This window comes from Triturus cristatus, chromosome 7 (assembly GCF_964204655.1).
Source record: "Triturus cristatus chromosome 7, aTriCri1.1, whole genome shotgun sequence".
NCBI lineage: Eukaryota > Metazoa > Chordata > Amphibia > Caudata > Salamandridae > Triturus > Triturus cristatus.
This window is the reverse complement of record NC_140590.1, coordinates 320,402,044-320,427,049: the sequence shown is the minus strand read 5'-3', so window position 1 is coordinate 320,427,049 and position 25,006 is coordinate 320,402,044. Positions and strand designations below refer to the sequence as shown.

The 25,006-nt window shown below is 49.3% G+C and overlaps 1 protein-coding gene across 7 annotated transcripts in view; it reads right to left on the bottom strand.

Annotated features, from left to right (window-relative positions):
• Nucleotides 1-25,006, bottom strand: part of DNAAF3 (dynein axonemal assembly factor 3) — a 249,240-nt gene that overhangs the window by 61,759 nt on the left and 162,475 nt on the right. For all 7 annotated transcript variants that reach the window (XM_085616401.1, XM_085616402.1, XM_085616405.1 and 4 more), the window contains one exon: nt 670-846. In XM_085616401.1, coding sequence (XP_085472527.1) covers nt 670-846 — 177 coding nt within the window. The remainder of the gene's footprint in view (nt 1-669; nt 847-25,006) is intronic.

Below are 25,006 nucleotides of genomic sequence, written 5' to 3'. Positions count from 1 at the left end.
CACATAAGGGTTGCCACACATCAGTGTTGGAGGCTCAGGATGACGCATGCCTTCCAATTCATTGCTATGGACATACGGGCTATAAGTAAGCCTAAGTCCAGGAATTGATTGGTTGCATGTTGGTATTTTTTACGCTTAAATGATCCAAGCATCACCCCTTCCAAGGCGAGAAACCCCTCCCTGCCGGTCACTTCTGACAGCGCCCCTGAGACCTCCAGCTAGAGGGCTGTTGCTGCTGGCAACTCCAGAACATATGGGTCATATTAGCATTTGGTGCTCTGCACCTAGGGCATAGTGACGAGGAGCCAAACATTTTATGTAGACTGTCAGGAGTAAGGTAGGTCCTATGAAGTATATTGTGTTAGATGTATTGACATCTTACATTTCTGGATACCTTCCTCAGATAGTGTAGGGCTTTCACCCACTCCCTAGGTGTCAACTCGCGTCCTATATCTCTTTCCCATTATCTACGCTTTGCCTGTAGTGGGTCTATTGATGTGTGCACCTTTGCTGTTTTGATTCTGTACACCAAGTTGCCTGGAACAGTCATGCAGTCATGTGTCAATGTTGCATCTTGGTGTAATCAGAGTCCAGTGATATTCCACAGTGAGCTTCCCTGTCTTTCAATAGTCGCAAGTGTCCCCCACGTTTGCTGATGGCATGACTCACCCCTCGGTCATGTAGCTTCATCGTCAGGTCCCAGTCGTAGGCTCCTCTTCTAGAGTCGTACCGTGTGCCGAGATACTGCCTGTTTCTTAAATCCCACATCTTGTCGATCTGGAAGACCTTGGGATCGGGACTCCTCCAAAATTTAAAGATGCCTTCAAGCTGATCTCGCTCTTTAAACTTTGAATAAAATACATAAGTGGACAAAACAGATCATAAGATGAATGCGGATCTTGATAAATGTACAGTAGTAGCATAAGCATATCGAAAGACTGTAGTCCCCGCTCAACTTGTGTCGTCAGACATTGCTTCCTATAATGAATTAGCAACCCACCAGGCCAGTAGGCACACATGATCACTATGTGCTGTGTGTATTCAGTTCACTAATTTCATGGGCAACACTGAAACTCCCCCACAATCTTAGATCTTACTGTAAATGACCAGCCTAGCTCTCCTAAAAGCTAACAGCTGTATGAAATAACACTTCCTGACGGTTGGAAGATAACACTCTTCAAGAAATACGGGAGTGGAAGGGTCTTGTTTTACGGGTACAATAGTTGAGCACTGAAAAGGGTAGATGTAGTGAGTCCAGTTCTATCGATCCACAAAGACGTGCGTTGTATAGCGACCACTCCTGGTTACAGGTGAGCACACACACATCACCCACCCACAACACAAAATGGTGGCCAGCAGCTGCCATTCAGGACATGTGCTTAATATATTCAGGTTTTTTAAGGTAATAGGAACACTGCATTAAAAGCACAGGACCCCCAGTACTGCAGGTCCCCATCTCATGTATCGATTCAAAGACATATTGAAGTTTCAGGGCATTGGATGACAGGTAAAACTCACCTAAAAATCATAAAACTAGCACACATTAATGAGGACCCACTACAAGAAAGCAGCCTCTGTCCTTAAAAACCGGTACTACGGTTACCCGACTCAGTACTTAACGGTATGCATTTTACCATCCTTGGAAGCAAGGTTGGATTGGTATCAACCAACAAGATTTAAAACCCTGTCTAGGAGTTGCATTAACCAACTGAGCTAACTTCATGGCTTCCTAAAGTCATGAAGATTCTTGAGGCGTTCAGGTTATTATCATTTTCCAATTACAAGGAGCATTCGCTGTTTTTTAGTAATGATAAAAGAATGAGCCGCCTTTACCGTGGTTTGGAAACACTGTAAACCGTCCCTTTTGTGCAAAGCTTAGCAGAAGCGTATATGAACCTCTGATCCCTGTAGGCCGCAAAGATACCAGGTGAAACAATTAGCATGCGAGACACACTTATCACTATAGGATGTGGCACTGTGATAAATATGTGCATATTTAATTAGATAAACCTGCAGGATGTGGAGCAAGGAAGGACCAAATGTGAATTCCCTGAGATTAATATGTGCCCTCTGTTTGCCTTCTGTCCCCTCGCCCCCGGTTCTTCCCGCCGCTGCATCCCCTGCGGCCCCGCCACTCCCCCGTCACCCACTCATCCACTCCCTCCTCCCAGCTGCTCCTCCCTCCCACTTCCCCTTCTTATGGCAGCCGCTGCGCGGTGAAGGGAGCGACCGTTGACCCTGTTTAGGCAGGTCGCTCCCCACGCCGCAACAGCACCACCTGTGGTGCCTGCGTTCCCTGCTCGCTACTGCCGCCACTGCTGCGAGTTCGAGGCCCTCCTCCACCTGCAGGCTACCACCTGCGCCTCATCCCTGGTGGCCAGTGGCTGGCCGTAGGTTCGCTGGTACTGTATTGCTCCTGTTTCATTGCTTAACCGTTTCGTTTTTTTCCTCCTCTGTTTTGACTTGTATTTTGTTCTTTTGACCTCCTTTCTCCCCTTGTACTCTGTATTGCTCCTGGTTTATTGCTTAACTAGATTTGTTTCTCTCCCCCCCGTTCTACTGCTATCCTGTCCATTTTGCCTCCTCCCGTTGTATTCTGTGCCCTGTGCCCCCTTTTTGCCTTCTGTTCCCTCGCCGTTCCTGCCCCCGTTACTCCCGCCGCTGCGTCCCCGCCCCCCTGCTCTGTACTGTATTGCCTCTGTGCTCACTGTTAGTTTTTTTATCTTTTATTTTGATTTTCAACAAAGAGCAAAACAGTACATATGGACCATAGGAAAGGTATACATTTGAAAGTAAACAAAAATGGAGTGCATCGCACAAATGAGATATAACGCATATCCGACTAAGTATGATATACCGTCATAACAAAATATTGATATAGAGGCAGAATCTCCATGTACATTGAAAACCGTGGGCAGACAATGCAATTGTAATCCATAATATCCCAGGTATAGCTAGTGCATACTCCGTACCCCATCTTACTCTGCAAGGATGACCCTGAGTATACATCTCCAGCGCGTCAAGGCAGGCATGAGATCTCGGCAGCCCATCATACAGCAGCAGTGGTAGCAATGATCCCATCATCTGCAGCACATTGAAGGTGATAGTATTGCAGGGGTCCCCATATGTCTTTAGGCCTGGACACTCTGGGAAGTGTCTCCGCATAGGTAGTAACTTGTTCCTGACAATATAGTAAATCAGCCAACCAGTCGTTAAATTTAGGGTCCGCCCCCTTCCCCATCTGCAGACCACCCTTCGCTTGGCCAGCAATAGGGATATGGCGATTCATTTCCGATATGCCTTGGGAATCTGTGCAGTATAGCCCAAGAGGGCCATCGTTGGATCACTTTCCAGTGAGATATTTATCATTTTTCCAAGCGTGCCATCAACCTGTTTCCATTAGTCCTGTATCGCTGGACATACCCATGCCAGGTGTAAGAAACCCGCCCCTGCCGTGCCGCATCTATGGCATCTATCATGATCCTGCAATTTAAAGCGGTATTTCTTGGCAGGTGTATAATATAAGCGCTGCAGGAATTTATAATGAATCACCCGCAATCTACAACTAGCAGAAATTTGGGACGTTTGTGCACAGCAGTAGTCCCATTGTTCATCAGTTAACTCCTGCCCGAGCTCTTCGTCCCAATGTCTGCGAGCAGTACTAGGAGTCACCCGCTGTTAGGCGCATATACACCGATATAGATCGGACACGAGATGTTTCCCGTCTGTGGATCCCAGCATTTTATGCAAGGGAGCAAGGTTTACTGGTTCTTGAGGAAAATCCGGAAGGAGCGCTTTCATCCCCTGTCGCAGCCGTACATAAAGGAAAATATCCAATGGAGTGGGTTGCAGCCCATGAAATAAGTGCTCTGAAGAGCGAAACACACCCTCATGAAATAGATCTCCCCAGGTAGTGACATGTAGGCGTTTGCACAAGTTCTGAAACCCCGTTTCCTGTAACAGGGACACCCCAGGATGGTATGTGAGTGGCAGCCGCGATGAGTATAAGAGGGACATAGAAAGGAGTTCAGCTATATGATGCCAGGCATCAACTGTACTAGTGACTGTAGTGGGCGATGTTGTTCTTGTGTGAACAGGACCGTGAATTATGCCACTTAACGGAATGGGCTCAGCAAGCCAATCTTCAGTGGCTATCTGCGGCATGTAGCGAGGGGGATAAATCCAATAGTATGCATAATGAGCTTGCGCGCTCAAATAATAAACCTCAAAGTCCGGGATGTCAAGCCCACCCCGTTCGTATGGTTTGGTAAGAATGGCCCAACTGAGCCATGACTGCTGACGGGTGCCCCTCGAGACAGCAATCGGAGAAGGCACATGCCCATTAATCAATATTTTAGCGGTGGGTTGACAATATAATAATTTAATCCAAGATATAAATAACGGTGGAAAGCCCATTCGCCGCAAAACCTCAAATAAGTAATCCCATTCCAGGGAATCAAACGCCTTAGTGGCATCCAGAAAAACCGCTGCCACCGGAAAGTCTGGTGCCACTGTCTGAAGTAGAGAGAATAGGGTAAGGAGATTATGAGAGGTGGCTCTACCAGGAACAAATCCTGACTGATCAGGGAGTATAAGTTTATCCATAAGAAGAGTGAGGCGATTAGCTAGTACTTTGGCCAATATGTTGGTGTCACAGTTAATCAACGACAATGGGCGATATGAGTCACAGGAGTTGGGGGATTTCCCGGGTTTTAAAAAAGAGGTGATCAGCGCTTCCCTCATCGAAGGGGGGAGTATCCCAGCTTCCAGGGACTCCTCATATACCTCCTTGAGAACCAGCGCCATTATATCTATATGGCTCTTATAGAACTCCGTGGGAATCCCATCAGACCCTTTTTAAGTCTGATGGGTTGCATTATGGCTTCCCTCATTTCATCTATTTCGAAAGGGAGACTGAGGAAACTCTGTTGCGTGTGACTTAGCCACCCAAGTGCCACATCTCCCACGAAATCGTCAAGCTCCACAGCGCCATGCCGTTGTGACGTGTATAGCGCCTTATAGTGCGCCACGAATGTCTCAAGTATGTCAGACCTGTCACGATATATAAGCTCCCCAGGTCCGTCTATCTCCAATACATGAGTCTGAAATCAGGGACATCTCACTACCGCCGCCAGTGCTTTCCTGGGCCGCTCCCCTTCCCCGTATTCGCGAGCCACCCAATAGCGACCTCTGAATTTCACCTCTCTCGCCACAGCCTCTTCGTATTCTGACAATTTTACTCTAAACTCTTTCTGGGCTTGCCCTGACCCACCCCCACCCATCCTCCTCTCCAGTGTTTTCAGTTCCCGGTCTAACTTATAGAGTCTGCTCTGTATGTCCCTAAGGACGCCAAAGCCTTGGATATACAGTACCCTCTAATGGTGACTTTAAACGCCTCTCATATCACCTCCACACTTTCCACAGACCCTTTATTTCTAACGAAGAAATCTTTGATTTCTACTCCTAATTCAGTCTGGAAGACCGCATCCAGCAGAGCATGCGGCTGCAATCTCCAGCATGGGCGAGGCCTAGCGTACCCAGGCATCACCAACGTTAGCTTCACGGGACAATGGTCAGAGAACGTTCTAGCAGGATGAGTGACATCTCGGATAGCGGAGCCCAGTCCCCGTGACAACAAGCAATAATCAATGTGTGCCCAGGATCCCGTACGTGACGTGAAGCGCGTTCCCTCTTTCCCCTGAGGTCGATAGAATCGCCAACTGTCTAGGAGTCCTCCCTCCTCCATTATTTCCTGCAGCACCCCTTGAGAGTGATTATAATGATGTGGTGCAGGGTTAGAACGGTCATAGGTCGGTTGTAAGGCCACATTAAAGTCACCATCCCAAATGATATGAGTGGAACCAACATCAAGTATCTTCCCCCCATACCATGGTGAAAAACGCAGGTATCCACATTGGGATTATAACAATTTGCCAGGGTAATCGACTCCCCACCCATCCGCCCCCACGCTATCACATATCTCCCGTTTGGGTCCTCCAGCACCCCAGCCAGTATAAATGGAGTTTGCTTTTTTATTAATATAGCTGCACCTCGGGCATATGAAGAATAGGAGCGAACAATCTCATACCAGCCCATCTGCTAGCAAACGTAGTAGGGATTATCGGGTTGAGGTGTGTCTCTTGTAAAAACACTATCTGTATCTGCTGATGATCCAAGTACGCCAAAATCTGCCTACGTTTCCTGGAATCTCCCAACCCCCTGACATTCCATGACATTATCTTCAGTATGCATTCATCTCCCATAGCCATCCCGCCACCATCCACTTTGAAGTAAATGTAGGAAGGTGGATATCTGACTATGGTTACCCCCAACTTTTTGCCTAGTGCCTAGCTGGTTTTTCGACTTAGTTGGCCTGAGATCCTGCCATTCAGGGTCTCAGGCTGTCTGCTCTCTCTTTAAAATGGACTCCATGTACCCTAGGTACATTCCCAATTGGTAAGGATCACCTTATTGGACCCTGTTCAGTGTACCCTAGGTACCCAGGGCATAGGTTTACCCTAGGCCTCCCAGGGGCTGCAGCATGTATTATGCCACCCCTGGTCTGGCCTTCCAATCAGACACAACTGGCTGATCACTCAGCTGGGGCAAGGTCGTGTAATCACCCCTTGCTTAGATATAGTATACCTATATCTACCCTTAAAATAGACACATGTGTACCTATCAGCCACTCCTATGGCAGGCCTTAACAATCCTGGAGGCAGAGTGCTTGGTAACATGTGAGATGGTGCTCTAGCATGAGCTGAGCCTGTCTGCAGCTTTCGGAACCATGTCCTTATAGCTGTTCTATGATATAGCCTACCATATACTCTTAAAGTACCTTTTAATCTTAAACGGTTATGGTAACTATGGTTTGGCTTTATCAAAACATGTCGTGTAAGGTGTCTAACACTTTGGAATAATACCCCCATACCATTTATTGTGATGAGGATATTATTCCCCCCTTCTAGAGGGAGAGACATGTTAAAATCCTACTTTGCTGTTTAACTCTAACCAAAGCCTCAGCATCACAAAATGGATGCTGCTGCCACAGACACGAGTCTGACCTCCTGCTACTGGGAGCCCTCCCAGCCAGGGAGGCCTGGACAATAGGTTTCCTGCTTGGGGAGGTGCTAGCACCTCCCCAGACAGACTTTAGTGTATTGGGGCAGGGAGGGCTGAAAGGAATGAGACAGGCCTGGGGCACACAAGGTGCTCCATGCATAGTCCTGTTCAAACCGGTGCTGGGGCACTCCAGCCCCAGTCCTGGCGCGAAACTGGACAAAGGGAAGGGGGTGTAACCACCCCCTTCCCAGGTCCCACCCATAAGGCGTGACCTAGCAGGCAACCCAGCCCCCCAGATTAGTAGAAGAGTGGTAGCTGGGCCCCAGGAGATTAGATTATCCTGAACCTGCAACTTGAACAGAAACTCTGGACCTTCGACATTCGACGAAAGAAGAAGACTGAAGAATCTCCCTTGTGGCCAAGGAGTGGCTACCCTGTGCAAACGGGCACCATCAAGAGACTACCCTTTGCTTTGCTGAAGTTCTACGAGGGACCGACTGCAGAGCCCGACCAGAGCCTTGACTTCCAGACTTCTCCGACCCTGATCCACATCCACAGCCGAGCTGAGATCCGTGGAGGCGACGAGAGACCTGGGACCGGCTACCTGGGAAAAGTGGCGAGTATCTTCCAGCGCAGCTTCTGAGGTACCCTCGAAGTTGTGCACCGGGCATTGAGAAGCCCCAACCCCAAGCACCATCTGCACCGAAGATCAGCCCCCCACACTCCACGAGTCCTGCGTGGGGCCCTTCTGCATTTTCCTGCTTGCCGCGTCTGTCCGGTTGCTTGCCCGTTGGCTAGCGGCCTTTGTGACGACACACCTTGAAATCTTCACTGCTGGTTCGGCTCCTCCAGACTGGCTCCCGCTTCTTTGCAAAAGAGAAGCACCCCAGACCTTCCTGGTCTGCACCAGAAGCAAGTCCTCCGTTCTTCGTGGGTTCCGCTTGCCAAGGCTTGGTGAGTCCTAGTTCGACTTCGACGCCGCCGACAGCAAGAGCCTTCATGGGACAGCTCGCCTCCTGGTCCTGGTCGTCCTCGACATCTCCTGGTACCCGTGGCTGCAGCGACAAGCTTCACCCTTCACCTGCAATCTTCACCACATCGCCTGGTTCCTTCCTGGTTCCACGTGGTCACTGGCTAGTGACCTTGACTCTGTCCCTTCTGCTTGCAGGTACCCTTCCTTTTTGATACCGGCTTTGGGATCCACCGGACACTCTGCACTCAGCAACTTTCCTTCAGGCATCCATAGAAGTCCACGACGAAACCCGATGCAAGTTTACACCTATGCACCCGCAGCCCGTGGGCTAGGTAACTTAGGTACTTCGGTGCTCACAGGGGTAGTGACTATCCTAGGGTCTAGTTTCCGAGTCTCGACTCTCTAGCTGCTTCAGAAGTGTCCTTAAACTGCTTATTTCAAAACTGTACTATTTCTATTGACTATACGCATTACGCGTTTCCACTCTGCACCTGAATCCGGTGGGCCTCCCACTTCCTAACTGTTGGTAGTGTAGTGTAGCCCCAGCAATTCCCTAGGCCTAGGCCTATCCTATTTCCGTGACAGTGGTCACTTCTTTAGTATATGGTTTGCGTGGCCCCTAGGGCCTAACTGTATTACTTACCTGTGTGACTTAATGTATGCTTAAATAAGACTGTGTTGTACTTACCTCTAATCTCATAAAGAATGCTGAGGGTTTGACTAGAATAAACACACTTTATTTTATATATATATCTGTTGTGGTGTCCTTTCATTTGGTATTCAAGGGATTATATATGGTATCACAGCTGGCTTCACATGCCATTCAGAGTTTAGCCTAAGACTGCTCTTGTCCATGCTACCACTAGGATAGCTGGTCTATAAGGTTGACTTTACAACCAATCACCATAAGGGTTGCTTGGACTGATACAAGGTGTACACTAGAATTAGTGACATCATATATCAGGCCAACTTCTCACAGTAAATGCCATACAACTGTAACAGTATACCAAAACAATTGGGTGAAACAATCCCCCTGCCGGTGTATGTTGTACCTGCCATGGATAACGAAACATAGAACTCCCCCCCTCTTCCCCACCCACTGCAGCATCCCAATTATGCCAGGTTCAGCTCTCCCACCCCCCTCCCCAACACATCTACTAGCACCATACAAGGCTCCAGCCGATTCCAAGGGAGCCCTAAAATGAAACCAACTAATTGCAAAAACAAACAGTGTGAGAGAAGCAGAATGGGGTACACCCTGGTGGGGATATGCTGCTGGGTGGCCCACATATACCTCCCGCTTCTCCAGGTGGCCGACATCAGTGACCAATTTCCCGGGGAAGCTCCGAGGGTGTCCGGCGTTAACACATAAGGTGTCCTAATTAGTCTGAATAGATCTTTCGACATGCTATGTCCCTTGAACATCAGGAGTCAGCCCGAAGCGTCCTGCCACAGAGGTAGAATGCCGTATGCGACAGCCAGCTGCAAGGTGTACCCATACCCCACCATCCGTCCCTGCAATATCTCACTCCACATCCGACGTATGTGTTCCTGGAGAGTCTGATGGGGCATGAGACACGTTCTTATGTTTCTTGAGCATTTAGGAAGTCCTCCGCTTGCTGAGGCGTATTGCAGATCGTGTGTGTTCCCTGATGGGCGATGCGGAGGCGAGCTGGATAGAGCAAGGCATAATCTAGATTAGCCTGTCTCAGTTTTTGTTTGACTGAAAGAAACTTACGCTGCTCCTCTTGCACGTGCAATGTGAAATCCGGATATATGGTGAAGGTCACACCCTCGTATGTTAGTTGTTTTTTCTCTCAAGCCACTCTTAAAACAGTGTCTCTATCTCTATAATTTAGGAGGCGCGCAATGATGGGTCGGGCGTGCTCCCCGGAGGCAGTCGAGGCCCAAGCAAACGATGAGCCTGCTCAACAATAAATTGTGAGGACAGATGATCAGTTCCCACGACCGCTCTAAGGAGCTTTTCGACATAGTTCTCAAGCCTGCCCGTGTTCGTGCTCTCCGGTATTCCTAAGAGGCACACGTTGTTTCGTCTGCTGCGCGCCTCTATGTCCTCGTTCTTGGCTGCTATAATTTTTAACAGCTTATCCATTTGTGTAACTGTGGTTTGCATGCGAGCTGTATGATCTTCGGTCTCGGAAATTCGATGTTCGGCATCTTTTATTCGAGTTTCGTGCCCTTCAATTTTATTAGCAATAGCATCCATACGAGTTGTTAGCATGTCCATCTTCCCTGCAATAGTCGCAAATCCCTGTCGAACCTCCGCCAACATGGATTTCAAGTCCTCGCCTGACTCTGTTGAGCGATCGCGTTGTAGACCCCCCGCCTCACTATCATCGTCCATCAAGGGCTGCCGGGTGTTCTTCTTAGCCTCGAATGTGAGGCATGATTGTCGTGCGCCCGTTTTCCCCATTATGACTTTTGGGGGGGGGAGAACCGTCCCAGGGCAGCGCGCAGGGCCCGGGGGGGGGAGCCGCACAGTCCCCCGCTATAGCGCCAGGGCCCACTCAGCCTTCGCAGTCCGGGGGAACAGCATCACCAAGTCGCCGCAGAGCAATCATCAAAGTCCTCCAGAGCACCGCTCCCCTCGGTACTATACAGCGCCAACCAAGCGTGGCTGGGCGGGCACCGCCGCCCCCGCAGGAAAGACCAAGGACGCAGCCGGCTCCGCACAGTGGCCGCCCGGAACCCGCGGCAACCCCGGTCACCCACGCAGGTATGGCATCTCAACACGATGAGGGCAGCGATCCTTCCGTGTTGTGGTAACGTTGCCACCCCGTCGATCCAGTTTCCCTACGCGCCCTCGACAGCGCGCACCCCAGGCCACAACTGCACCAGTATGAGATTCACCCGCAAATCCAAGGTGGAGTACAGCGTCCTCCGCACAGCCTGCCCCTCCGGCCCAGTATCGCTGGCAGGAGAAAGAGTGGCACCCCAGTTAATCCGCACCTCCACAGCCGAAGGTCGACAGGCACAAGCGCGCCCCAGCCGCCCACCTCCGGGAATAAAGTCTCTATGGCTCCTCCCGCTGTGCTTACCGCCACTGTGTAAGATCTTCCTGGGCAGTTTTCGTGCTCCTCATTACATGGCAAAGGCGATCACTTCGGGCCTGACACACCGTCCCGCCGCCGCCATGTCAGTTAATCGGCCTGAGCACCTTGTGAATGCCTCGGAGCTCGCGTACCCTCCGTTCCGTGCGCAGCTCCATGCAGATCAGAAAGGCAGCCCGGTCATCTCTGTCCCCAGTGCCGCGTCGCCAAAAGTCGCAGCAATCTCCGCTTAGCTTTGCCCAAGTCGCTCCGCAGACACTCCGCTGCTTTCCTCAACACGTCCCCGGGCACAGCAAAGCATTTGGACAGAGGATAATTGAAAAATACCGGCCGGACTGCGGGAGCCTCACTTAATGGCGGCCATTCCGCTCGTGCGCCACCTAGCGCCCCCGTGCTCACTGTTAGTTCACTGTTAATCGCCTCGTAGTCTCACCCCCATTGTATTCTGTGCCCTGTGCCCTCTGTTTGCCTTCTGTCCCCTCGTCCTCGGTTCTTCCCGCCGCTGCGTCCCCGCCCCCCCCGATCGCCCATTCGTCAACTCCCTCCTCCCAGCTGCTCCTCCCTCCCACCTCCCCTTCTTATGGCGGCTGCTGTGCGGCAATGCCGCTGGCGCGCCGAAGGCAAGCCCGTCTGCGCCCGTCCGCTTCTGGACCGCCCCCAGTGCCAGAACCACTGGCCCCCGCGAACGCCACAACAACTGACACCGCTACGACTCCAGCACCCTCCACACACTCAACGCCAGATGATCACGCACCTGCTGCCTGGCCACCCCAAAGCGCACCCAAGGACCCTTCTCCTGCCGGAACTGCAGCTTCGCCAGCATTCGGCCCGCCAACCCACGACCAGGAAAGAACCCAACTACCTCAGATGCATTCTTCTCAACACCCGCTCCACCCACAAACACGCCGTTGAACTCTGGGACCTACTCGACTCAACCTCCCCAGACATCGCCTTCCTGACGGAGACCTGGCTGAACCCCTCCTCGGCACCCGACATCGCCATAGCCATCCCGAAAGGCTATAAGCTCACCCGCAGGGACCGCACCAACGGAGTAGGAGGAGAAATCGCCATCGTCCACAGGAACACTCTCAGAGTTTCGACCAACACCAACGACACCCTCAGCACCGCCGAACACCTGCACTTCCAGATCCACACCAACCCCGACACCACCCTCAGAGGAGCCCTCATCTACAGACCCCCCAGACCCCGACCACAGTTCAGCGACTTCCTCGCTGACTTCGTCAGCACACACACCCTCGCCTCCACGGACTACATCCTCCTCGGGGACCTAAACTTCCACCTCGAGAACAACAACAAAACCAACACCAACTCCACCACTCTGATCGACAACCTCGCCAACCTCGGACTCAGACAACTCATCACAACACCCACCCACTCTGCCGGCCACACGCTTGACCCGATCTTCTCCGCAAGTCCCCACGTCTCCTTCAACCACACCACCGAACTCCACTGGACCGACCATCGCTGCATCCACTTCACCTTCCGGAAACCTACCCCGCACCACCGCACCCAACAGATGCCTCGCCGCTGCTGGAGCAAAGTCACCGAAGACCAGCTAACCACCACCCTCGCCTAGAGCCCACCCGCCGACCCCACCGACCCCGACTCCGCCGCCCGCAACCTCAGACAGTGGATCGACGACTGCGCCAACACCCTCGCTCCGTCCAAGACACCCTCCAACAGCCACACCAGCAAGAAAGCCAGCTGGTGCAATGAAGACCTCCAGGCCTCCAAGCAAACCTACTGAAATCTAGAGAAGACCTGGCACCGTGAACGAACACCGGACAGCTACGCAGCCCACAAGAACGCCACTCGTAGACATCATCACCTCATCAGATTCGCCAAAAGGGCCGCTAAAAAGACCGCCTAGACAACAACGCACACAAAAGCAAAGAGCTCTTCAACATTGTGAAGGAACTCTCCAACCCCAGCTCCAACACCAACGACATCCCACCTTCGCAAGACCTGTGCGACTCGCTGGCCACCTTCTTCCATCGCAAGATTGCCGACATACACGACAGGTTCAACGCCACGACCGCCCCGACAACCACTGAGACCTCCGCCCCCGCGACCACCATCCGCACCGACCGCCTGCTCTCCTGGACCAACATAAACGACGATGACACGATCAAGATAATGAACACCGTCCACTCCGTCTCCCCAGCAGACCCATGCCCACATCACATCTTCAACAAAGCCAGCACCGCCATCGCACCCCATCTCCGGAAAGCCATCAATATTTCCTTCGAGACAGCAACGTTCCCGGAGAGCTGGAAGCATACCGAGATCAACGCCTTACTCAAGAAACCCAAGGCGGACGCCAAGGATCTCAAGAACTTCCGTCCCATCTCCCTGCTCCCGTTCCCGGCGAAGGTCATCGAGAAGACCGTCAACAAACAACTGACCCGCTACCTCGAGGAGAACAACATCCTGGACCCGTCCCAGTCCGGGTTCCGCAGCAACCACAACACCGAAACTGCCCTCATCGCCGCCACCGATTACATCAGGACCCTGCTAGACAACGGAGAAACCGCTGCCCTCATCCTCCTGGTCCTATCAGCCGCCTTCGACACGGTCTGCCACCGCACACTATGCACACGCCTGCACGACGCCGGGATCCAAGAGAAAGTCCTGGACTGAACCACCTACTTCCTTTCCGGCAGAACCCAGAGCGTCCGCCTCCCCCCCTTCCGCTCCGAAGCCACCGAGATCATCTGCGGCGTACCCCAGGGCTCATCCCTTAGCTCAACGCTGTTTAACATCTACATGGCACCACTCGCCCACGTCGCCCGACTGCACGACCTCAACATCATCTCTTACGCCGATGACCCAGCTGATCCTCTCCCTCACCAAGCACCCACACCGCCAAAACCAACCTCTACGAAGGAATGAAGGCCGTTGCCGAATGGATGAGGAACAGCCGACTGAAGCTGAACTCGGACAAGACGGAGGTTCTCATCCTCTGATCCACCCTCTCAGCCCGGGACGACTCCTGGTGGCCGACCGCACTGGGAACAGCTCCAACACCCACTGACCACGCACGCAACCTAGGGGTCATCCTCGACTCCACACTCTCGATGACTAAGCAGGTCAACGCCGTCTCTTCCTCCTGCTTCAACACACTCCACATGCTACGCAAGATCTACAAGTGGATCCCCACCGAAACGAGAAGAACGGTCACCCAGGCCCTCGTCAGCAGCAGGTTGGACTACGGAAACACCCTCTACTCAGGAACCTCGGCCAAACTCCTGAAACGGCTTCAACGCATCCAGAACGCCTCTGGACACCTGATCCTCGACATCCCTCGCCACAGTAACATCACACCCCACCTGAGAGACCTCCACTGGCTCCCCGTCAAAAAGAGGATAACCTTCAAGCTCCTCACCCACGCACACAAGGCACTCCACAACACCGGACCAGCTTACCTCAATAGACGACTCAGCTTCTACACCCCCACCCGCCAGCTCCGCTCCGCCGACCTCGCCCTCGCCACAGTCCCCCGCATCCGAAGAGCGACCTTCGGCGGCAGAACGTTCACCCACCTCGCCGCCAAGACCTGGAACACCCTCTCCATCCACCTACGGCAGACCCAAGACCTGCTGACCTTCAGAAGACTCCTCAAGACCTGGCTTTTCGAGCAGTAGCAGCATTCCCCACCCCCAGCACCTTGAGACCCTCACGGGTAAGTAGTGCGCTTTACAAATGCTATTATTGATTGAATATGTATTGAGTGCAACTCGGTTGGCAGTCGAGGATGATACCTTGTATATCATGCAGGTAAGCAATGAGTATTTTTTTAAAGTTCACCCTTTACATGTATGACACCCTGAACAGAGGAGCTTCCTGCGTCAGTAAGACAGCTGAAGTCGAGCATTCATTTCAGAGGTGGTGGGTGGGTGGGGGGTGTATGTAGATACCTGTGCGCAGGCTTCTGTGTAATCCCGTAAATATCTCGACTATTGGATTCCGTGTAATTTATGTAACGTGTTTTTCAAACGCTTATGCTTTTTTTGCTCACAGAATTGGTTCAAGCAGAAAATCTCTGGCGGGGATTGTAAAAGTAGTTGTATGACGTTGCATGTTCACCACGTGGTTTGAGAAAATACGCGCGCAAAGCGTTCAACGAGTCACACAGGCCTTTTGCACACGAGGGCACACCAATTTTATGTAGATCCATTAATACTCGAAAAGCAAATGCGACGAGATAATCATGCGCCACGCGCCCAGGGAAAACAATAAGCCATTACAGCCCCGGGCTAATCAGAGGTTTGAATCATCGTCAGGTCGATAAAAAGGAATAATACCGTTGAAGTGGGAGACCAAGGGCGCCTTTTACTTACTGCGCTCACTGGCCGCGAGCCGGTAGCTACAAGTGCTAAGTAAATATCACATAATTACTATTATTATGTGGCGCTTCCTCGGCCTACAGTCCCCGTCTTTTCTCCAAGGGAAACCAAATTACAGCGCAAAACACACCACACTAGCACAAAATCTTTGCAAAAGCAGTTAGAGAAAGAGAATAACCTGCTTCAGTGTCTTACAATCTCATCATTTTTAAAACAATATCCGTTTCTGGACCCAGGGCAGCAGAAGAAGACCGCAGAGGATTTAAAACAAAACAAAACCGGTGGAATTGGAATCTGGATCTTTGAAATATGTGTGGGGGGTTCAGGGGGGTGGTTATTGAAGTTATACACACTCACACCAACAAAAACATGGCATAACCGACGACCGCCTGGACCTATGCTACAGCTATACATGCAATGAGCGTTATATTGAACTTATATACGATTATTCTTTGTAATTGTTAAAGGTCTGGGGCCATTGTCTTGCCTGTGACTGCACCACACTTGTGTGCAAGAGCACAGACTGGTGTAACGTGAAGTCATGGGCTCCCTATAAAATTTAACGGGGGCCCTACAATGTCTCTTTTTAATTGCTTTTCAGCTATGTAACTCTTAGAAAAGAATCGGGGTTTGCCCTGATCCTCCTACTGCATCCGGGCAAGAAATCAAATGTAGAAACAAAATAATGCGGAGGAGTAAATGAAAAAACATATATTTCTGTAGGGAAAAACAAATGAATCCCTACCAATGAGTTTTAGATCTCTGAACCTTCTATCTTTGTGACTCAGATACCAACTCCAAGTGTAATATCCAAATATACTTTATCTTAAGCTATGTAACGGCCATAGCCAGATGAAGGGTCACGCCCTCCTTGAACCAGAGGGACTCAGGGCTCTATGTTATGCCCTTGACACCAACCGCCTCACCCCACAATGTGCGTTTATATGGCACACGTGTACCAGTGGTGTGCCCTCTTAGCACCTGTGAGATGCTGGAGCCATGCTTGCTCTGGGTTGTCAGTTCTGTGGGTTGCTGTATGGCACTGGGAGGCATGACAACCAGTCCCAAGAAGGTAACATACTTTAGCTGGCCTATGTGAATGCGTAGGACGTTAGGCATGACAGTGCATACGCTGGTGCTGGTGTAGCACATGTTTTCCTAGGTAGGGATACATTTGTGGGAGTGAACCTGGTTATGGTGGCACAGTGTAGAATCAAAGTTATGTTAAGCAGTTTTTATTTAACAAATCATATACCCTTTAATGGGCTTCCTTGGGCTATGGGCGTCTGCTGGTACATAGTTCACCTTTGTTTCCTCATGGAGGGAGCTCCTCTGGGGTCCAGGTTTGGGATCTTCCCTAACCCCTTGTGAGAGTGTCTTGCCCCTTAGAGCCAGAGCATTCCCTGCCTCTCAGTTATGAATTTGTATTGTGCTATAAAGTGCTGGCTTGCGACTGGCAGCCACTTCATAGTTCTCGCGTTATTGTGGTCAGTTTGCAAATGTTACTTAACTGTAACTACAGTTCTTCAGCATTGGTATTTTTCACAGATTTACAAGCTTCAATTATTCCCCAAAGTCAGACTGGGAACCCTCGGTAGTCAGTGGTAACATAGCTGAATCCGAATGTATCAAAACAATATTGAAAAGTCATACACTACTTACAGCCAGTCCATTTCATTATGTGTCCTGAACTCTGGCTTTGTGTTTCTACCTTCCTCAGAGGCACCAACTGCGAGATTTCTGAAGCGCATCTGAAGAAGAACTAGTAGGTTCCTGAATGAGGAGGAGGTTGGACACCAGTATATCTACAAACTTCAGTCCTGGGAAACCAGTGTCTGCTTCAGGTATGTGGCATGTGGAACTTTCCAGGGTTAGACAGGTCTGATGCTTTTCTCACCTTTGGACACAAGCTGTAACTGCCTGATGTCCTGCTCCCGCTTGTGACAATCTGCATCTCATCCGTCTAGAGCATCTGGCACGTGCTCTACTGCCAGTGTGATGCCATGCTTCAAGGCCCAGTGCCAAACAAGCTGATCTTCAGGCAACAGCAATTGCAATCTTGTCCCTCTCGTTTTCTGCTACAGTAACATGTAGTCATTCGGCCTGTTCTAATTAGCACACAGTGCAATTAAAGGCAAACAATCTTTCAGGGCCAGCCAGAATGCTCTAAATTAGGGATGTTTATATGAAGATTCTTTTCTTGAGGGGTCCAAATACCGCTTGATGCAAGATCCTGTGAGTGAGCACCCCAATCTTCAAATGAGCCATTTGTTGTAAGATGGTAATGAGGTAAAAATCTTGACCTGCATAGATGTGCTCTCTGCGTTCCCACCAGGCCAGGTCCTATTTGATTCCTGAAACTATCTGGATATATTTCCTGAACATCTCCAGCTAAATGTATCCCTCTCTTCCCTGTTCTGGGAAGGATATGCTCTTGAGGGTCTGCACAGATGTATGACCCTAGGAACCGATGGTGCAGTGACGAGTAATGGCTGATTTCTTTTCATCAAGATTAAGGCCCAATATTTCCAGTAATCTTAAAGTTATCTTGACTGCTGGTATGGAAATACCTTTACTCCCTATCTTCTTAGGTATGCAGCCACTGGAGCTAAGCATTTGAAATGGGAGATGCGACCATCAACAATAAAACTCATACATTTTCGATGCCGAAGATGTCTGAGTAGATGAGAATAGGCATCTTGAAGGTCCAATGATGCTAGGTAATCTAAACTTTATTAATTTGTTAGGAGCTCTGAAACCCAAAATGGAATGCTACTATCAATTTTTATTCTGAACGAGGAAAAATTTGTAGTGAACACCCCTGATATTTTGGGGCTTTTATTGCCCCCTTACAGAATAATTAGAAGAATTCTTATTTTAGAGCCTCCAAATCTAAGTGATATTCTTGTCTAGGAGATGGTGACAGTGGTTTTGAGAGGAATTAGATTGTGTGCAAATACCTTACTATGTCTAAAACCCATTATCCGGATGTGATTGTTGTCAGGCTTAAAAATACGTACAAATCTTCCTCCCCTCACAAGCATGCGAAGCAGGGATTTCCTTTTAAGGATACCGACACATGGCAGTGTCTGTATTCATTTTTATAGCTTGCAGTACTTCATCCGCAAGTTTGCCAAACAAATGTTGTCCATGGAATGGCATGTGAAGCATCCTGGACAGTTTTTGAGGCAGAAAAGGCATGCTTTGAAGCCAACCACTTCACAGCAGGTTGGCTCAGAATCAGGGGAGTTATATTTTTTGTCTAGGTGAGTAACTAAGGCAGTGCCTGTAGTTGGATTACTCATTCAGGCCAAACCTTGTTCCCAAAGGAGGCCTTATTTATCGCTTTGATTTGTCCACACAAGGAGTTTTCCACACGTACTACATGAAGGTTACATTTTTTGACGCTCTATAAGTTAGCCTGTGAAAATGGTAAACCAATATCCTGTGGTGAATCCTAAGGCACTTGTTCTGGCTGGGATCTTCCACTGGGACATATTTATCCAATTCCTCGTCCTGTTGACCATCTTGTTGCATATTATCTTCTTACTGCTGGACGGATCAGCATCAGGGGATGCATCATTCGTAATATAGGTCAGGTAAAGGTTTAGGAGATTTTTCAGGAATAATGTATTTAACAGGCACCAGTAAGGGTGGTGGTGCTGAAAGATTTGATGGATTTACCCATATTGGCTGAGGATGAGAAGATAATTACGATGGAGCTACTTGCTGAGTGATTACAGGTTGTAGTGGTGCTAACCTACTGAACAAATCTTGAACGTGTTGCTTCATAGAATCTAAGAAGTCCAAAAGCACCTGTGGCTAAAATGGAGGACCAACATGAAGTTGACGTCCGGCCTTTTGAAGGAGTGTTGAAAACCATAATCCTTTTCTTCCTAAGAATTCCCTGGTATGTAATGCATGTTCAAATCATGTGGACCTTCTGCCTGTGACACCGCCTCAGCACGTTCAGCCTCAGTTGGGTGCATCAGTTCGCTTCCTTGTTTGGCCTGGTCCCCTAATTTGCTCTTGCTGTGGTAAGAAAAAGAATCATCTATGCGCTGTTTAAGCAGCTCTGAAGGATTGTTATTGGAGAAAGCAATAGTACTGTTGCTGAAACTGGTACTTGTGCTGGGTCCAACATTAGTGTAGTGGTCACTGCACTAAACTTCTGTTGATGAAGTGTTCCTCGATGTGGTCAGTGCTAAGAAGATGGGTGTCAATGGTGTAGTCTTTTTTGACAGGATGGTTTTCGTTGCTGGGTTGGCCTTTGTTGATAGGAAGGCTTTGTCGACTGGCTAGTCACTGTGAATGGAAAAGTCTTTGTCAACAGGTTGGGAGTCATTGATGAGAAGGTTGTTGTCTACAGTGTGTGCCTCATTGACTTCGACTTCATTAACTGATCCTTTACCATCATCAGTGCTTCTGCCCTTCCCACGGAGAACAGTTGTTGGTGAACAACATTTCAAAGGTTGTTTACCTTTACCTGTCGACAACAGCGTCATTGACCAGCAAGCTGATAGAAATGAATTCATCTTAGAGGATGGTCTTAATGTGCAAATATTGAATCAGTACAACCAGAGCCAGAAGTCTGCACCTTCAAGGCAGGTGCAGAGGGCCTTTTAGTGGGGTCACCTACACTTCAGCAGAAGAACCTGTGCTCAAGTCCAACTTGCACTTCTCTGCCTTAAAAGCTTGTTGTGAATCACATTTATCATTGAGACTGCCCTGGGGAGTTTAGCATTTAAGACTTGGAGAAGGAACCTGACATTGAGGGTTTTCGCACTACATGTCCCACAGGTGCACCAGTCTTTAAGAACCTGCCGGGGCTTGTGGAGACATTTTGAGTGGGATGATCTTCTGGAAAAAATCGTCCTCACCCCACAGAAAGAAAATGGCGTTGTTGGAAATTGGGTTAGTAGTTGAGAGGGCCACAATTTCTGTCAGGGCGAAGTCACAATCAAACCCCCAATTAGCCTGTGCTTAACCCCCTGTTAGCTTGGTACAAAAGCAGTCAGGTATATATTAGAGCCAATGTGAAAAGTATGTATGCACCACTTCAAACATTATTAAAGTGAAAACACAACACAAGAAAAATCCCACACCAATTTAGAAACATAGGGCAAAAAAAGTGGTGCGCATGGTCGTCGATGTTGCAGAAATCAGCAGGCTGGGCATCGGGGACGGTAGTCACTGTAGTGCGAAGATCTTGACAGGCGTTGGGGACGGTCATTGCTGGAGCTTAGGGTTGTTGGTCACCGCAAGCCGTCAATCCTGAAGCGTGAAGTGCAGATCTTGTGTTGCCAGGCGTAGTGGCGGCTGCTGTAGCGTGAAGAGTTGCATTCGCCAGAACTTCGTGTTGGCGGATGGCAAGATCTTAGCACAAACTAGCCCGTTCAAAGAGCCCAAAACCTCAGGAGAGATCAACTGAGGCCACACCAAGGGTCCAGGACCTGATGGACACCACTTGGGCACCAGGAACTCACTCCAGCAGAGGTCAGCAGGGCTCAAGCAGGTCTAATTGCAGGTCAGCTGAGCAGTTGCAGGGAGCTTCTGGAGGTTATGTCCACGTTGCTCAAAACAGGAGGTTAACTGGATGACCCTTGGAGTCACTTCAGCCTGTGATGAAGGGTGCTAGTCCTTCCTCCTCAGCAAGCACAGCTGTAGGGAGCAGGACAGCACAGTGGCAGTCCTTCTGGCAGCAAAGCAGCACAGCAGTCCTTCTGTAGAATCCATCGGTCCAGGAGTGTACTGAAGAGTTGGATCTGAGAGTCCAGTATTTATATCAGGTGCCCACTTTGAAAGTAGAACAGGTTTCTAGAGGATTCCCTGTGAGTCCTCAAAGTTTCTTGCCTCCCCTGCCCTGGCTCCAGCCTGGCTGTATGAACAATGCAGTGGTGACAAGTCCTTTGTGGGAACAAAGTATATTCAGTTGCAAGTGGAGCTGTGCCCAGCTCCCCCCGTAACTGCCAGTTGAAAGCCCATACAGGCACCCCTAATCACTCTATTGCGGGGCTTTCTCGGAGGAATAAACAAAGTTCAACGGTCAATTACACAGAGTCATGTGAACCAGAAACAAGCTGCAGGCACCAAATGGTTAGGGCAGATAAATACCATTTTTCTAAAAGTGGCTATTTCAAAATTGTAACTTAAAAACCAACTACCATTAAAGACAAGTTTTAATTACAACTTCTCAGACACCACACATGAAAGGTTGCCTGTTCCCAATCAAAAGTTAGCACTTATCAATGTAATAACTTAACCCAATGCTATCCTGTTGGAGAGGTAAGTCTTGCAGTAGCGAAACACAAATTTAGGAGTTTTTCACTACTAATACGTAAAAGTTAAAAGTACATGTCCGACTTTTTTTAATACACTGCACCCAGCCCCATGGGCTGTTTAGGGCATACTCTAGGGGTGACTTATACGTATTGAAAAGGAAGGTTTATGCCTGCCAAAAGCTTTATTTTGCCAGGTCGAAATGGCAGTCTAAAACTGCACACACAGGCTGCAATGGCAATCCTGAGATATGTTTAAAAGACTACTGGGCACAATGAGAGCTGCAGGCCCACCAGTAGCATTTAATGTACCAGTGCTAGGAACAAGTAAATTAAATGTGCCAATTCGAGTGTAACCAATGTTACCATGTTTAAAGGAAAGAGGACAAGCACTTTTGCATTGGCAAAGTGTGCATAGTCCTAAAAGCCAGCAAAAACGGTGTCAGAATATTGAAGGGTGAAGCCAAAATGTCTGGGGAGGACCCTGCATAAAGGGCCAAGTCCAAAGACTCTAATAAAGCATTTGTTTCAGATAGGATTCACCGCCATCGTGACCAAAGTACATTGAAAGACCTGCAAGGATACAGCCTCCCAGTCAAGATCATAATATGCCTACCTCTTTTATCTGCGTGGTCGAATTAGATCCCAAGGAGAACAAGCATTGGCAACAGGTCTCGCCTTTGGCGCCTTATAAATGTTTAGCCAGAGTTATTGGCTTTGACAATGTCTTTAAGCTATGTTGCAGAGAAGCATGGCTGCTGTGCAGCATGTTGATATGTTCTAATAAAAAGGTGTTTTGTTACCATTTTATATAACCAAAAAGATATTATGTACAACTAAACGACCCTATTAAAAATAAAATTATCATAAAAAATGCCTTCTCGTTTTTTACTCCTCGCAATGCTAGCGATTCTTCCTGACTATTCTAATGCTTGTTTGTTAAGGGTTTTCTTTGTTATGGGGTGGAAATAAACAACGCTGGAGGTGGGGTAGCGCTGCACTGCTGCAGAGCTGATGCAAAGGCGGTGCTGTGCTGGTGCTCAGATTGTGCAGCGCTGGTGCTGAGGTGGTGCTGCGCTTGGGCTGAGTGATGCTGAGGTGGTGCTGTGCTGGTGCCGAGGTGTTTTAGTGGTGCTTGGGTGCTGCCAAGTGATGCTTAGGTTGTGCTGCAGGGGTGCTGCTGAATGATGCAGAAGTGGTGCTGAGTGGCGCTGAGTGGCGCTGAGTGGTGCTGAAGTGGCGCTGTGCTGACACTGAGGTAGTGCTGAATATTTGCTGAGGTGGTGTTGCACTGATGCACTGGACCTATAAGCTTTACATTACTTTTATCACCGCATATGTTGCCTCTATTATCCTAACCAAGCAGAAAGGTTAAGATCTGCGAATGCCACTTTGGCTGCCCGGGCCGAACTGTGTCACTCCTCGGCATCTCGTTTAATCTGCCACCGTGACAACGGGTAACTAAATGCCCCTTCATTTTCAGAATCATTGGCAGGATTTGACTTCCTATTTTTTACACTGAACCAACATTGACAACCCTGTCTCTAGAGCATTATGTCAGAAAACAACAGATTAGTAAAGATTTGCAGCTGTCGGAATTCCTCGTGTACCATTGTAAGCAGGCAGGAGAAAGCAGAGCGCACCACCAGGACAACCAGGCGAGCAGGCCATATTCCGAGGTGACATGAGAGTCCGACACAGTAGAGCAGATTCTAGTCTCACCTAGAAGGCTAAACAATGGGAAGGGCAGCATATTAAAAAATAAAATTAACCCTTTATTCAAATGTAACAGTTGGTAGGGTGTTTCAATGAAAAAAGAAGTTCCCAGGCACTGGTGTGCAGGGTGTCCCGGGCCTGGTGCCATGCATGGGACCTCGTGATAATAATCCAGGCCAGAGAACTCCAGTGGCAGCGGTTCAAACCCCAGGTCTCCAGACCTCCTGCTGCTCTGGAAACACGCCAGGCTGGTCCGAGGCAGGGACTGCAGGAACCGTGGCGCAAGACTTTCTGCTGGCCAGACAGATGTGTAAAGACCAGCATATTTGTATTTTTAGACTGGACCAGCAGGAGCCAGGCCTTTGTTTGCCCAAAGTCTGTAACAAGAGACGGAGCCGAAAAGCTACAATTCCTGTTACTCTTCACATGGTTTGAAAAAAGCGAAAGTGCAACGTAGATCTCTAAAGGTGATGTGGGAAGTTTGTCCTCTAAAAATGTTTCTGCTCGAGGAATCCGGGCTCTTTTAGGAAGCAGAGAGTAGAGTTTCGAAACCATCCGAGCACCGCACATGAGCAAAACATGTTTTTATTGAATCTATACAGAGCTTTTTCTAATTAATGCACAACCAGATTATAAAACAACGGACGGACTTGAGATGGGTGCGGGGTGGCAGGTTCAAGGGGAGCCCTGATATTGGTACAATTCACCCCCGCAGGGATTCCTGGTCTGACCCACTACGGTATGGGGCGGAAGGCTGGCACAGTGTGGGTCGCTTCTGATCTAGTTGGTTATGTATTTCGCCGTGTCTCAGAGTGCACTCTGGTGGGTTCTTTCAATCTGACACATCCTGCCTCGGGTTTGCATCAAAGTGCAAATGAGAAGCAATTCTGCTGCCAGGGGGCAGGTGGTTTGCTCTGCTATGCTCTGGCCAATAAGCTCTGTTTCTCTGTCTCTCGCGCACTGGTACAAGTTCCTCTTTCAGACAGTTTCTTTGTTGTGTTGTTAACCCTGCCGTTTATGGCAGTTACGACATAAGAGACCACATGTGTCCAATGCCCATGAAGGCTAGTAAGGCGACGAAGATTAGGGGGAAACCCGTTCTCGTGCGCAGAAGGAGGGAGCACAGACCCATTTGGACAGTGGGGTGCAACACCAACAAGCCATCGGTCAGAGCTGGTAACTCATGTGCATTTTCCAAAACCAAACACGAGTTGCTGACGAAGGGAAACCGTTGTAAAAACTAGGTTAATATTGGGAAACCGACAAAACTAGTTCAAGTTATTTTAAAAAAATGCTTCAGAGATAAAGACGTTAAACTTTTCCTACAGTGAACCAGGTGGGGTGGGGCCTACGCCCGTGGGGCCAACATCCTTCACAGGGGCTTGCAGAAGGCAAGATCCTCGACTTGAGAACATTACTCAATATAGTTATACCTACCCCAGTGTTCGGACAGCCTTTGCTGCGCCTTGAAGCAAGTCGCAGGTTACCCCAGCACTATATAACAAGCATTGGCCGTGCGACACGGGAAGCTTGTAGTAA